This window comes from Felis catus, chromosome D3 (genome assembly GCF_018350175.1).
Source record: "Felis catus isolate Fca126 chromosome D3, F.catus_Fca126_mat1.0, whole genome shotgun sequence".
In the NCBI taxonomy this organism is placed as follows: Eukaryota; Metazoa; Chordata; class Mammalia; order Carnivora; family Felidae; genus Felis; species Felis catus.
The window spans coordinates 69154800-69170720 of NC_058379.1; the positions used below are offsets into that span (position 1 = coordinate 69154800).

At 44.4% G+C, this 15921-nt stretch overlaps 1 protein-coding gene and 1 long non-coding RNA gene across 3 annotated transcripts; one reads left to right on the forward strand and one right to left on the reverse strand.

The window, feature by feature from the left end:
• Positions 1 to 4999: 4999 nt before the first annotated feature.
• Positions 5000 to 10480, forward strand: LOC109493454. The gene is made up of 2 exons (XR_002147706.2): positions 5000 to 5918; positions 9465 to 10480. It is a non-coding gene; the product is annotated as an uncharacterized LOC109493454 (long non-coding RNA).
• Positions 10012 to 15195, reverse strand: CD3H18orf32 (chromosome D3 C18orf32 homolog). Of its 2 annotated transcripts, none has more exons than XM_003995180.5 (3): positions 15041 to 15195; positions 11738 to 11927; positions 10012 to 10727 (listed from the first exon to the last, which is right to left on the reverse strand). In XM_003995180.5, exons 2-3 carry the CDS (start codon positions 11900 to 11902, stop codon positions 10662 to 10664), a joined length of 231 nt encoding a protein of 76 aa, XP_003995229.1. In that variant the 5' UTR covers positions 11903 to 11927; positions 15041 to 15195; the 3' UTR covers positions 10012 to 10661. The 2 variants fall into 2 exon arrangements, with proteins under 2 accessions (XP_003995229.1, XP_019670811.1); XM_019815252.3 differs by lacking the exon at positions 15041 to 15195 and adding an exon at positions 13724 to 13868.
• Positions 15196 to 15921: the final 726 nt, after the last annotated feature.

A 15921-nucleotide genomic window follows, 5' to 3' on the forward strand; every position in this document is an offset into this window, starting at 1 on the left:
CTCACAGTCAAGCAATTCCTTGTAGGGCTCTGAAGAATTGCGAAATAGGAAAATGATTAATCTTTTGGGTTGTTTTTTTTTTAATCTCCATCTTTATTCTTTTCAAACCCTTGTGTCGAGAGCTGACTTTTGGAAAATAACTTTTGATGGAGGCAGGTAGCAGATCTGTTACCTGCACCGTTTATAGAAAGCACACTTCCCATGGGAAAGAGTATCTATACAGCCAAAATTTGGAATTTGAAGTCAAATGAGCTGAAGTTACCAGATCAACGTCCGTCCTTGAACTTTTCCCGTTAGTTTCCTCTTAAACACATAAAGATGATGATGATGATTCTTCCCGTACAGGACTATTGGCAAATCAATAACAATAATTAGCAACTCCCATTCCGGGTTGGTTTCTATGTGCTGTGCACTGTTACTGCTTTCAACAAATAAAGGTGAGACAAATATCACTAATTTCCCTTTTACAGTCAGTGTGTCAGATGTACCCCGAGAAGTACTATACAAATTTTAGATACACTTTTCTAGCATCTATTACCAATAAACTCCCTGAGCTGTCAGGACTATTACAGAAAAACATACTAAAAACACAAGGTACCTTGGAGCCTAGCTAAAAAGAGATGGGCACTGCTATGCAGCCATTGTAAAGAATGCTAGGATACATGCTCATGATCTATCCAGTGGAAATAGTATATGTAATCTTGTCCAATTTTTATAAATGAATTATATAGATAGATGCACACACACACACATCCCCAGGAGGGGAAAAGGCTAAAAGAATATTAATTATTAACTTTGGAGTATGAGATGGTGTGTGATTAAATTCAGTTGTTCCCTGTTTTCTATTTTTTCTGTGATGAATATGATTACATGTATAATTTTGTAATTTTTATTTTAAAATTATAGCAAAAGAGAGGCACCAAAACCAAACTCAAAGTACTTTATATTTTTGCCTGTACCAAAAATTGTACCCTCCACCTGCCCCCAAATGACCAAGCAACAAATGTGAGTCTCTCTCCAGAATTAGCGCTATAGACCAAGAAACAATTCATTCTACTTGGAGACAATCCTATTGTTAAATTTAACATTCTCCCTTTTTTACAATTTTTGGATGGCTTGAAATAAAAAGGGTCTTACCACTGTTCCTAGGTAAATGTCATAACGCTGCTGGGCAAACATCATAAATCAGCATATTAGATTAGGAATGGTTTTCCCAATATATGAAGCATGAGCTGGAGTAGCAATCCTTCACTAAATATTTATTGTGTACGTAATGTGCTAAGTATTATCCTTGGTCATCAACTCCCCATAGTGCTGGAACCACTGTCATGATAACTTTGACCTGATTACATCAGTGCCTAGTTGGTGCAGAAACACTACCAGAAAGTCATGAAAACCCTGCTACTAAATGCAAGTGAGTGTCTGTGTCAGATCCTAGAACCAAAAAAGGCAATAGTGGGAAAACTTATGAAATCAGAATGAAGTCTGCAGTTGAGTTAATGGTATTGTACCAATGTTAATTTCCTAGTTTTGACAAATGTGTTATGGTTATGGAAGACATTAACATTAAAGGAAACCGGGAGAAGGATATACAGGAACTCTCTGTACCTTGCAATTCTTTTGTAAATCTGAAATTATTGCAGAGGCGCTGGGTGGCTCAGTCAATTAGGCATCCAACTGTTTATTTTGGCTCAGGTCATGATCTCATGGTTCGTGATATTGAGCCCTATGTCAGGCTCGGAGCTGACAGTGCAGAGCCTGCTTAGTATTCTCTCTTTCCCTCTCTCTCTGCCCCTTCCCCATTCGAATGCTCTCACTCTCGCTCTCTCTCTCTCTGTCACACACACACACACACACACACACACACACACACACACACACACACACTAAATATTTAAAATTATTCCATGTGGTAGGCAGAATAATGATCCCACTGAAGATATCCATATCCAAATCCCCCAAACTTATGAATATGTTAGGTTACAAGGCAGAGAGTTGCAGATAGTATTAGGTTGCTAATCAGATGACCTTCAAGCAGGGAGATTATCCGGGATTATCAGGGGGGATCTAACGTAATCACGAAAATGAAAAGTGAGAGGAAGCCAAAAGAGAGTCCTAAATATGGCTCTGCAAGAAGGTCAAGTGAAGCAATGCAAGGGTCGGTCACTGCTGACTTGGAAGATGGCAAGAGACTGGGATGTGCCCAGTGGCCCCTAGAAGCTGGAGAAGATGAGGAAACACATTCTCCCCTAGAGCCTCCAGAAGGGAACACAGGCTTGCCCATACCTTGACTTTAGCTTAGTGAGAATTATGTCAGACTTCTGACCTACAGAACTAGAAGATAATAATTCTGTGTTGTCTGAAGCCACTAAATTTGTGGTAACTTATTATAGCAACAACAGAAAATGAATACATTCCAAAATATAAAGTTTAAGAAAGAAAACTTTCCCAAAGGCTGCCTGTTTTCCGGACACATTTTCAGTCTGAGACTGTACAAATATTCATGCTACTTAGAAAGTAACTGTAGGGGTGCCTGGGTGGCTCAGTCCATAGAGCATGCAACTCTTGATCTCGGGGTTGTGAGTTCGAGCCCCATGGTGGATGTAGAGCTTACTTAAAAATAAAGTCTTTAAAAGAAGGCAGCGGGCACCTGGGTTGTTCAGTTGGTTGAGTGTCCTACTCTTTTTTTTTTTAATTTTTTTTAACGTTTTATTTATTTATGAGACAGAGAGAGACAGAGCATGAATGGGGGAGGGTCAGAGAGAGGGAGACACAGAATCTGAAACAGGCTCCAGGCTCTGAGCTGTCAGCACAGAGCCCGACGCGGGGCTCGAACTCACGGACCATGAGATCATGACCTGAGCCGAAGTCGGCCGCTTAACCTACTGAGCCACCCAGGCGCCCCGAGTGTCCTACTCTTGATTTCGCCTCAGTTCCTGATCTCATGGTTCATGGTTTCAGGCCCTAAATCAGGGTCCATGCTGACCACCCACAAAGCCAGCTTGGGATTCTCTCTCTCTCTCCCTCTCTCTCTCTACCTCTCTCTCTCTCTGCCTCTCCCCTGCTCTGTGCTCTCTCTCTCTCTCTCAAAATAAATAAGCAGAATACTGTAGACTGGAGGACTTAAACAATAGACAATTACTTCTCACAGTTCTGAAGATGGGAAGTCCAAGATCAGAACCAGCGTCTGGTGACAGCCTTCGTCCTGGTTTGCAGACAGCATCTTCTCATCATATTCTCATATGGTGGAGAAAGAGTGCCAGTTTCTTTCTTCTTTCTTTCTTTCTTTCTTTCTTTCTTTCTTTCTTTCTTTCTTTCTTTCTTTCTTTCCTTCCTTCCTTCTTTCCTTCTTTCCTTCTTTCCTTCTTTCTTTCTTTCTTTCTTTCTTTCTTTCTTTCTTTCTTTCTTTCTTTCTTTCTTTCCTTCTTTCTTTCATGTTTATTCGTTTTTGAAAGAAAGAGACAGCGGGGAAGGGACAGAGAGAGAAGGAGATACAGAATCCGAAGCAGGCTCCAGGCTCCGAGCTGTCAGCACAGGGCCCGACACCGGGCTCAGACTCAAAGACCGTGAGATCATGACCTGAGCCGAAGTCTGACACTTAAACAACTAAGCCACCCAGATGTCGCTAGGGCTCCAGTTTCTTCTAATGAAAACACTTAGCCATCATGGAGGCTCCACCCTCATGACCTTATTGAAATCTAACTACCTACAAAGGCCCCGCCTTCTACTGTCACCCCAGGTAGGGTTAGTTTAAAGATAGGACGTTTAGGAGAACACAAACACAGTGCATCACAGCTATTTGACTCCTCTGAGCCTCATTTTCTTCTCTGTAAAGAGACAGGAATACTCCCCTCACATCTCATCGTTGCGATGAGAATTAAGTAATGCAGGTAGCATGCCTTTTTTAATAAATGTGATTTCACCTGCGTAATCCAGATGGCACTCAACTCACATGTTGTCGTTGCCAGTCTCCAGGCATCCCTCTGAAGAGAAGTATAGATTAACCAGAACTGGATCATCTGGACAGGGCGATCAGGATGGTGAGAGGTCTGGAAATCATGTCAGATGTAGCATGCCTGGCAGAACTGAGTACGAACATCGAGACTAAGACTTGTTGTTATAACTGCTCTCAGGAGGCATGACCAGACTTGTTTTATGTTGTCGCAGAGTGCCAAACTGGGACCAAAGGTCTGAAGTTATAGGACGCAGATTCTAGCTCCACCAAAGAACTTTCTGACAAGAATACCAGGACTCATAATTAACAATTCACATCACGGGCTCTTTGCCGTGAGCTGTGCACTGTTATTTTGTTTAACTCCCCCAACAACCCTATGAGAAAGGGTTAGTGTAGAAACTGATGACTCGGAAACAAATGACTCGGACTTCGCAATAGTTTGTTAAGTGGACGTTGGCTTACTGATAGCGAAATGGTCCGCTTGGAAGAAAAATGAGATGCCAATCCCTCTACCTGTGTTTGAGCTGGGTCTTGGGTAAACAGGTAGTCAAAAGGACAACTGGGAAGGAACACTGGCAATCAGTCAAGTCCCTTCATTTGAGAGATGAGGGACTGAGTGCCAGGGACGCATGAGGATTCGGACAAGGACACACAGCCAGTAAGCTGATGATGGGACGGACCATTTTTGCAGGCCTTACCGAAGCCCCAACGATGCCGGCTGTTAGCAGTCAGCCAGACGCCTGCCACGGAGAGTGTTGAACGCCCAAAAGGCAGTGACTACGCGGTTCCAGGGAGTTGCTTGGCCAAGCGAGAGGCTACGCAATTAGCCCTCCATTCCCTCCACCCCCACGGGTAGCTCAGCTACACATCCGTGCCGTGCCTACAGGGTTCCTGTTCATCTCTCCTTACTAATCCTGAGCTCTGAGGCTAAGCCTTGGGAGAAAGGCTTGGGCCAGCCAGACCACCACAGCTCCTGCCAGCGACCACCGCTCTGCTGCTGGAGAAACCCGGGGGGGGGGGGGTGGGTGGGCACTATGCCGTCATCACAGTCTCCTTCCTGCTGGGCACAAGTCAGGAGGAGTCACAAATTAATATTACTCAATGAATTAGTCTGGAAAGCAGCTACCCATGCCAGGCACTGTTCTAAAGTTTCAGGTGCATTAACTCAATGGGCTTTATGACCCTCCAGAATGGGTACCCAGACTTCCTCACACCACAAAACTGGCCAGTGGCGATTCGAACCCAGGCAGTCTGGCTGTAGAGCTCACACCTGCTCACGGGAGGTCTCAAGGCCGTCTCAAGGGCTCCCTTTACCGACACCACCGGTACTCGTGAAGGTCCACGCTGATTCCTTCAGGGTTATTTTGTCTTTCCAACTAAGGTGGACTACAATGCCTGGGCGTGTTATTCAGGGCTGCTGTGACAACGTACCACAAATCGGGTGATTTAAACAATAGAGAATTTATTGTCTTGAAGTTCTTGAGGCGCCAAGTCCAAAATCAAGATGTCGGCCGAGCTGGCTCTTTCAGAGGCCGTGAGGGAGATTCTGTTCCAGGCCTTCCAGCTAGCATCCGGTGGTTTCCTGGCAACCTTTGGGGTTCCGAGGCTTGTAGAAGGGTCACCCGATCTCTGCCTTCCTCTACTCGTTGTGTTCTCTCTGCACGGGTGTGTGTGCGTGTGTCCAAATTTCCTTTTTATAAGAATACCAGTCATACTGGATTAGGATCCACCCTAACGACTTCATTTGAACTAATCCCATCTGCAATGACCCTATTTGCAAATAGGGTCACAGTTTGTGGTTCTGGGGGTTAGGGCTTCAACATAAAAATTGCGTGGGAGGCTGCGTGCCATAATTCAATCCATAACACTGGGTACAACCAACTAATCCAAAGAAGACTTGAAGAAATGTAACCGATTTCAGAGGACACGGTTAGAGTTTATTGGCACAAATGAACCAAACTAGGTAAGTGTTGTTTTAACACACACTAGATCATGTTTTGTAGAAAGATATAATTATACAATAATGAGACTGCTGGTCTCATTAGGCAAAGTGAATCTCCCAGAAGCTATGAGCCTAAGGGATTTAGGCCCCAGTCTGTGCTGTCCTGCCATTGTATGGAGAATGGGGATCAGGATACCCAGAGGAAAGAGCACGTGAGAGCAGGGACCAAAATCTCCAAACCCTCCATTGGGTCACTACGTGTGGGAGTGGAGTGGTGGCTTAACTGTTTGATAAGGTCGTTTAAAGCACCTTTTCAGGGCTTTCTAGCTTTTACTAGAAAGGCAATCTTGAAACATGATAGATAGGACTGATATTTGGGGACAAGAGAACACTGGCGTGGTATAGAACATTGGTTACCAAATCCTGTCTAAGGTAGGTGATAAGTTTTCACCAACCAACTATAAAAAGAAGAAAAATGTGGACAAAATTAGTGTGAAGTTTCCATAAAAACATTTTTCACAAACGTATTCAAACTGACGGGCTATTGTTTTCCTTTATTCTCCTGTTCTCCTTCATCCTTTTAGTGTCAAAATGTCTTTTCTGAAATAATGGTGATAAAACATTATAGCTTTTTCAAATATTCTTGGTTGGCCAAATAAAAATGTCAACTGTGTCTCAGTCCCCTCGACCTTTTTTTTTTTTTTTTTTTTTTTTTTTTTAGCATTTATTTTTGAGACAGAGAGAGAGAGAGACAGCATGGACGGGGGAGGGGCAGAGAGAGACAGGGAGACACAGAATACGAAACAGGCTCCAGGCTCTGAGCTGTCAACAGAGCCCGATGCAGGGCTTGAACTCACAAACCGCGAGATCATGACTTGAGCTGAAGTTGGACGCTTAACTGAGCCACCCAGGCGCCCCAGTCCCCTCAACCTTTTTAAGAACGTTTTACTAGTATGTAAGACACACGACTGGGAATCAGTGCTGGAGTATGACACTGTTAGAGGGGCAAGGGCCTCGGAAGACCAGCAATTCTTGGGAACGTGAGTTTACGTGAACTGGGATGACTGGGGAGAACTTTACAAAAGTATCCATACTCAACCTCTGAGAGTATTGCATTAGAAAAATGGTGTGCTACAGAAAAAATGAGAGAGAAAACCGAGAGAGAGGAAGATGTGGGGTGTGGGATCCAGGAGCGGTAGCAAGTCCCAAGAACTGCCCCTGGGCACCAGGCCTTGGCAACAACTAGTCAGGAAAGGAAGTGCATAGGGAGAAGAAAGGTAATTTACAACTCTAGGAAAGCCATGCTTGTGAAAGGAAACACATCACGCTACCGTAGTTCCTTCTCATCTGTGGGTGATATGCCCTGAGCCCCACAGTGGATGCCTGAAACAGTGGATAGCACCAAACCCCACATATACTGTTTTTTCCTACACATACATACCTATGACAAAGTTTAATTTATAAATTAGACACAGTAAGAGATTAATAATGAAACAGAACAATTATACTGTGACAAGTTGTGACTGTGATTTCTCAAAATATCTTATTAAAAAAACACAAGAACCTTTTAATATTTATTTTTGCCAGAGAGAGAGAGAGTCAGAGCGTGAGCAGGGGAGGGGCAGAGAGAGAAGGAGACACAGAATCCAAAGCAGGCTCCAGGTTCCGAGCTGTCAGCCCAGAGCCTGACACGGGGCTTGAGCTCACCAACCATGAGATCATGACCTGAGCTGAAACCAAGTCGGACGCTTAACCAACTGAGCCACCCAGGCGCCCCTCAAAGTATCTTACTGTTCGTACTTGCCCTTGTGATGATGTGAGTCAAACACTGAAGGCGGGGGGGGGGGGGGGGGGGGGGGGGGCGACTGCAGCACACGCTACCCAACGGTGGTTCCTGCGTGCTCGTTGTTAGTGTCCCAGAAAGCAGAAGGCACTCGAGATAATGCAGTGACCCACAGGCTGTAGTTAAGAGATGCTATCACCCCTATCAGCCCCAAAGGACAAGGTGAGGGAGAAGTTAATGGAAACAGAAAACGTGCAGTTGGCCAATTTGAGGCACAGGGACTTTTGGTTGAGGGACAGAATTGACCTAAAGAGCCCTCAAGGGAGGCAGCCAAGGGAATAAATACCCGGACCGCCCTCCTTCCTTCCCCTTCCCCCTGCTATAGATCTCCACTAGCTAAACCCAGCAGAATCTTAGAGGCCAGAAGTCTGTTCATGTAGTTCATACCGTTTCTTGGGCAGCAGAGTAGGGCAAAGGCAGCAGATTTGGAGGGGCAAATGGAAGACATCTGGCGCACTCAGGATGCTATAAATACTAGTGACAACCCAAATTCAGAAAACAAATCAGGAGGATGTGCGGGAGAGGCAGTGGGACTTGCAGTGTAAGATAGCTTGAGCTCAACCATGGCAGAAAGTAAGAGTTAATAGCTCCAAAGACAGCAGCACGTATGTTATTATTTATTAACATGGCGATAAACAGAAGACCAACAATACCTAAATGAGTAATGCCTTTGGGGACGAAGGGAGTAGGGACATTATACGCCTTGCAATATTATGATTTTTAAAAAGTGATATATTTAATAAAAACAAATTAAGGGGGTGCCTGGGTGGCTCCGTCAGTTGAGGGTCCGACTTTGGCTCAGGTCTTCATCTCGTGGTTCCGGAGTTTGAGCCCCGCATCGGGCTCTCTGCCTGCTTGGGATCCTCTGTCTCCCTCTCTCTGCCCCTCCCCTGCTCACGTGAGCACTCTGTCTCTCAAAAGTAAAATAAAACATTAAAGAAAACAAGGGGTGCCTGGGAGGCTCAGTCGGTTACGCATCTGAGTTCGGCTCAGGTCACAATCTCACAGTTTGTGACTTTGAGCCCCATTCAGGCTCTATACTGACAGCTCAGAGCCTGGAGCCTGCTTCAGATTTTGTGTCTCACGCTGTCTCTCCCTCTTTCTCTAAAATAAACATTAAAAAAGTTTTTTTAAACAAAAAAATATCAAGGAAGTTGCTAGAAAGCTACACAAAAAACTAACAGTGGTTACATCTGTGGAGCTGGAATAAAGGCAGAGAAAGAACATTTAACTTGCTCTTGAACTCTCCTACTACAAACTTTGCTTTTTTTTTTTTTTTTAAATATTTTAAGTAATACCTAATGCAGGGGCTTGAACCTACAACCCCAAGATCAAGAGATGCACACTCCACTGACTGAGCCAGCCAAACACCCCTACATCTATTTTTTTAAAAAAAAATTTTTTTTTCAACGTTTATTTATTTTGGGGACAGAGAGAGAGCATGAACGGGGGAGGGGCAGAGAGAGAGGGAGACACAGAATCGGAAACAGGCTCCAGGCTCTGAGCCATCAGCCCAGAGCCCGACGCGGGGCTCGAACTCATGGACCGCGAGATCGTGACCTGGCTGAAGTCGGACGCTTAACCGACTGCGCCACCCAGGCGCCCCTACATCTATTTTTATAATAGTTTTTATACCTTAAAAAAAAAACCTCATTGGGGGGTCCTGTGCAAAAAACCTAATCAGCTGAACACAGTCGCTAAAGGGGATCTCTCTTATCCTTCAGGTGGGGTGGAAGAGAAAAACTGAAAGCTACTGCCTTGCATCAGATGAAGTCCAGGGTGGATCAATGACCTGACTCGACACACAGCTTAACAGAGCCTCAGTGAGGACCGAGGACTTCGAGGGCAGGAGTCCCTAACTTCTCCTTCTAAACTCATAGGGAATGCACACATCCAATACAAAGATATGGTCATCATCTTTGACTATTTATAAATCCCGACACTAATGTGAAGAAGCCCAGGGAAGAAAGACAATGTGGGGACCCAGACCAGCAAAGGACTCTGCCCAGTCCTCTGTTAAAAACCACTCAATTTTGGAGTGTCTTATTATGCAACGGTAATGGATACAATCTACTCTTAAAAAAAAAAAAAAAAAAAAAAAAGATTGTTGTTTCACAACTATACAGATGCCGTCGCACTGTAATTCTGCTTTTTGATGGGCTACAAAATGGCCCTTTTAAATATTTAAACTTTACCAGTACCACGCTCTAACCAGCTGAGCTAACCGGCCAACCCACTAAATATTTAAACGTTAAAAGAAAAAAGACACCACACGCTAAACAGAATATTTAATATACTTCGTAAGAATAGAAGGAATGCAACAAGGATTAGAATTAGTGTATATTAGACATTTCTGTAAAAGGTATTCCGTTTCTCAAAGGCGTCTCCCCAATTTCCCTGTCTTTTCTATTTTCTCAGAGCCATAAGCAGTAATTGCTACCCTCCCGAGTAAGCTTCTCCGTTGTATTCGACAGTAATTATATCTTTAAGTTTCAAGTCCTCATCATCCCTCCAAACACTCTTTCCTTTCACTGCACAGTCTCACTGCACTGTTTCACAGTAACATCGTGCTCTGTTCAAATTCAAAGAGCCTGAACAAAAGCTAGAGGCCCAAGGATTTATGAGTACTGATTTAGTAGCAGTGTCTACAGGCACAACCCTTTTATTTCTTCATAACTGTAATAAGAGAAATTAAAGCTACTTTAATGAAAAAGGAACTCAGGAATGAGATCATTAAATACAACTCACTAAACACATCTTAAATACAAATATCACGTATTTCCTGATTAGTATCAGGTAAGCAGCTAAGCTATCTATCCGGAATCCTGGTCTCAGAGAAAAAGGTCAGAGACAATTACAAGCAAGGTGCTTCATATTATCAGGTCCATTTTTAAACAATGCGATCCTTTGGGACAAGCACTTTAGTCTTTCTTTTTATCAGAGATTTCCATTGGTCCTTTTGTTGGTAATCCATTCATGTCTGCACCCTAAAATAAAAAACCATGTTAGATATTAGTACAACAAAAAGACACTCATTTTAAGAGATCTTCTCTTTAAAAACAGGCAAACTTCAGAATGAAAAAACCCTGGTTCAGAAATGGGCAGGGTAGCTAAATTAGTGCAGAACACAGTTGAAGTTGAGCTTAACAAGCGCCAATGCTAAAAACAGAGTTGTCCAAATATTCATTTTAAAAAATAATTTTTTTTCTTTTTTAGTTTATTTGGGGAAGGGCGGCAGAGAGAGAGAGGGAGACGGAGAATCCAAAGCAGGCTTCAAGCTGTCAGCGCAGACCCCGACGCAGGGCTTGAACTCACGAACTGTGAGGTCACGCCTTTAGCCAAAGTCAGATGCTCAACTGAGCCACCCAGGTGCCCCTTTTTGTGTGTGTGTGTGTGTGTGTTTTTAATTTCTATGATCCTTCCAACTAAATCTCTTACCCAAGTTATCAATCAATGAAACTGGCATATTTTAATATCATCTCTTCTCATCCATTAGCTATTTACTGTTATTCTTACCAGCTAAGAAATATTGGTTACTATCATGGCTTAAAATCAAGACACAAATGCACTGACCAGAAGTCCAGTTTAAAACCTTAGTTCAAACCAAATGTTAATTACTTAAAAACCACCCCAAACCCCTTATTTTAAACAAAGAAATTAAGACACATTAAGGAAGGGGCGCCTGGGTGGCTCAGTCGGTTAAGCAGCCAACTGCCTCAGGTCATGATCTAGTGGTCCATGGGTTTGAACCCCGCATTGGGCTCTGTGCTGACAGAGTCTGGAGCCTGCTTCAGATTCTGTGTCTCCTTCTTTGCCCCTCCCCTACTCATGCTCTGTCTCTCTCTCAAAAATAAACAAACATTAAAAAAAAAAAAAAAAAAAGGCACATTAAGGAAGCTTCTGGTTCCAAGAGCTTGCCTTTTCAAAGCCACGTATTTTACCTTGACTGTACCACCCCCCTCACCCACCCTCATTCAAGGTATCTTCGTGTTCCTACCTTGCAGTCTACTTGGACTTTGTTTTTGTCGTGGGATTCTCGGAGGGCTTTACTAGGCCACATGCGACTAACAAAGGGGGAGAGCAGAGGGTATATGTACGGCTCCAGGAACTTCTTGTAGATCCAGAGCAGAACTGGAATGACGATGCAAGGGATACACACCATCCTCCCAGGCTGGGGTCCCGAAGTGCTGGCACACGTGAAAACGCAAGTTCGGTTAGCAGACATGAATGACGCAAGGAACTTACCTAGGTTAAGATACTGGACAGGACCAGTTCTACATTAAAGGAAAAACTTAAATCATTAATTAGCGAAAAGCATAAGTCTATTCAATAAAATGCTACTTTCTGTAAAGGAGTAACAGGTGTAGACATAATAAAAATAATAGCGAGGCTCCCGTCTCCAGGCCTCTTCAGTCACTTTTTCCCAACCATAAATGTGATAAAGGAAAGACACCAGTTAGTTGCTGGGTACCAGGCAGTTAGGCCCTTTGCATTTAGTAACTATGTAATCCTCAAAAAACCCAGTGAGATGGAGTACCCTTGCCATTTCCATACAAAGAAAAGTAGGCTCAAAGACATGGAACATTAATTAGGACTTCTATTCCAGTTTGGTGGGAATTAACTCCCAGGGCCTAATCGTCTTCAGAAACCGACAATATTGACCAGCGCAAACTCCAAGGCTAAGGGCAAATCTTCTAACATGGAATTCGCTAAGGACTCACTTTGGAAGACCTCTGGGCTGCAAATCAGCTGGACTTTCCCAGGCAACAACTCTCCTATGATAGATTTGCTCTCTCTCTCTTTTTTTTTAATGTTTATTTATTTTTGAAAAAGGGAGAGCGCGAGTGCACGTGAGCGGGGAAGGGGCAGAGAGAGCCGCAGACACAGAATCTGAAGCAGGCTCCAGGCTCTGAGCTGTCAGCGCAGAGCCCGACAGGGGCTTGAACTCATGAACTGTGAGATCATGACCTGAGCTGAAGTCAGACACTTAACTGACTGAGTCACCTAGGCTCCCCTGCCTTTTTCTTTTTAATAGCAATTAAAGTATGCTGAGAAAAAAAAAATTATGCGGTATTATTATCGTTATAAGTAAACTGTCCATTTCAAAAAAAAAATACCTCGAATTTCCTTAATTAGAAATCTTGAAATTTCTCAAAACCAACAACACTTCCATAATATACTACTGAACCAAAGACTTTAAATTTACAAGAATTTTTAATCCCTTAAAGTAGGCATGAAACACTAACAAGCTTCAGAACAGTGCAGAAAACTAATAGTTCAGAACGCTAAAATTTCCTATTTTGGAGGCACCTGGGTGGCTCAGTTGGTTAAATGTCCCCTGATTTTGGCTCAGGTCATGATTTCAGGGTTTGCAGGCTCTGCACTAACAGCTCAGAGCCTGCTTGGGATTCTCTCTCTCTCCCTCTCTGCCTCTCCCCTACCCATGCTCACTCTCTCGCTCTCTCAACATAAACCCCCCAAAAAACTTACTTCAAAATATTGCAAATCAGGTAGTACTTGCTGGCAAATGAATCGGCACAATGACTACACTAAGGTGATTTAAAATTACTCACAATACAAGTAAGCAGCAGTATAGACAACCCAATCTGAATGTGGCTTTGAAATGAATTACAAGAGCTATAGACAAGTTAACATAAATGTACATCAAGGAACGATCAGCTATTTTATAAAGGATTCATAGCTACATTCTTTGAGACAGTCCTCTGGTCAAATTAAAGTCACATTATAAGAATTTACCAAACTATTTTGTTCCGAAGTTTTAAAGAACATATTTTCTGATGAAAAAACCCAAACCGAGCACTGAGCCTTTTTCAGCATTTACCAAGCAATCATTATTTTTGGCCATAGACCTTCTGAATTTGGTCTGAAGGGATGTGGTTTTTAGGTCTTGCACTCTTACACCACAGCCTACTAAGCAAAGCAGACTGGTTGGCAGCTGCCAGAATATGAGACCTGTTCTCACCACTTTCGAATTGGTGTCCTTGGGCAAATTATCCAAGGAGTCTGATCTTGATTCCTTCCAGTGGAAAATTAGGACAATAGCCTCTCTCACGGGATGCAGATGGATTAGATATGTTAATAACGAATACAAAGGCCAGAAGAGTGTGTGAATGGGTTAAGTGCCTTCTAAGCGTTGTTACCACAAAAAACCCGGAACCTCCCCACCCCCCCCCCCCAACAAACCCAGATCCAAAAGCTGCAACCCGTCCAAAGTTCACGCAAAGGCAAATAGTAACTAGAGTAGGTTAAGATCAGAATTCCCAATTCTGGTTTCCTACCTCAATACTCTTGCTTTTTCCCCTAATAAAAATACAATGATCAAGTTATTCTCCTCCTACCAAGCCTTCAAGACCAACTTAAACCCTTTGAAACAACTGACAGTGCTCCTAGGACTAGGTTCAGTTAATGACCGGCAGCCCATCACAGATTCATCTTTACCTACTCCTAATTATTATCTTAAAGAAACTCTCAAGAGCAAGTACTACCAGTCGCTTATGTCACAAACATGGCTTTTATAAAACTGTTTAGCTCTCTTCATAATGAAACTACTGTATTTTATCTCTCAATCTTTATGACACTCTGAGGAACTTCATACATGTGGAAACTGTGGCTTAGGAAGGTCTAGAAATTGGCTATGACAAACTGGTAAAATGATTATCATTCTACTTTCATGAAGCCAGTTCTCGGATATTACAGCAAAGCGAGCAAAACGCATTTAAACTGTCGGAGGAGAGGAATTCGCTTTCATTCGGCTTAGTCCAAGACAACGGACTACAGAGGAAAAGGCTGAGGCTCTGTTAGAAATCTGGCAGGTACCGTGTCGGAACGCCACCTCCCTTCAGGTAACCCCCGTTTGGCACATCGTTCTACGGGACGGGCTGATTCAAAGACAACGACAAAGGACAGGACAGGATACGAGCGAACGGTGGTGAAGACAAGAGAGCGAAGTGAAGCCGACAGTGCAGGCCAAGGAAGAGAATAAACGGACATATGGAAAGGGAGAGGCGGGCCGGGAGGCGGGCGGCCGCGGACGGAGGAGGTAACGGCGAGGGGAGGGCAGGAGGCAGGGGCGCGCGTCTGGAGGGCGAAGCGGGGTATCCCGGGAGAGCGCAGGCGGGCCGCGGGGTGCCCGGCGCAGGCCAACTGCAGGCGGGTGGGGCTCGCTCAGCACCACCCGGGCTGGAGCCTGCGAAGCGGCCAGACGGCACCAGGGACCCCCCGCGCGCACCCCCGCCCCGAACCCGCAGCCGAAATCCCCGGCCCACCCGGCACCGCTCACCCGCGTCCACCGGGTCCAAGTGGAAATGTCCGCACTTCCGGAGGGAGGGACGTGCTGCCGCCGAGCCAATGGGTACCGCAAAAGGGGCCGACAAAGGCGCGCCTGCGTCAGGCTGAGGACGCGCAGGACGTAGCGGTGACGCCCAGGCGGACGCGCGCCCTGACTTCCGGCGCCTTAAGCGCAAACCCTGCGCTCAAGGGAGTCGGGGTCAGCTGTCCCGGACACTCGAACTAAATCCAAAACGTTGTTCCGGATACGGCGGGTGCCGGTGGTTCACCGCCAGAGAAGGTCACTCCACTTGCGTGTAAGGACCAGGCTGTTACCGAACGCTGTCGTGACTAAACTTCACTGTACTAGTGAAAGGGTCGGAGGCTCAGGCAGGGAATTAACACGAAGTTGCTCTAAGTGCTTATTGGACCCTCACAGACTGCAGTTAGGACTGTAAACAGCACGACAGGCGAAATCCAGGAAATCCACTCTTGGTACAGACCCAAGAGAAATGAGGACACGCCCACACAAGCTTGTAGTTTCAGCTGCACTACCCACAATAGCTTAAAAAAGGGTCCAAACGTTAGTAGTTTATACGATGCATACCTATTTGTCAAAAAATAGACGTGCTTTATCACAAAATACTATGCAAAATTAAAGCCAGTGACAAAAGACCACATACTGTCAACTCATTCGCATGAAATGTCCAAAAGAGGAAAATCTATACATCCATGTTAGTAGTTGCTCAAGGCTGGATTGGGTTAGGTAAGGTTCCTCTTGGGATAATGAAAATGCCCACAAAGATTTGCCCAGTGACAGATGTGTAACAATATAATAAAAGCCATCAACTGAATTGTGTTTGGGTGAGTAGGTGTTAAGTCTCAATAAAAGTG

Coding starts and splice junctions, on each gene's coding strand:
- CD3H18orf32 (XM_003995180.5), bottom strand. CDS start 11,902: ATGGTGTGTATCCCTTGCATCGTCATTCCAGTTCTGCTCTGGATCTAC. Junction 10,728..11,737: donor AAGTCCAAGTAGACTGCAAG/GTAGGAACACGA, acceptor TTTTTATTTTAG/GGTGCAGACATGAATGGATT.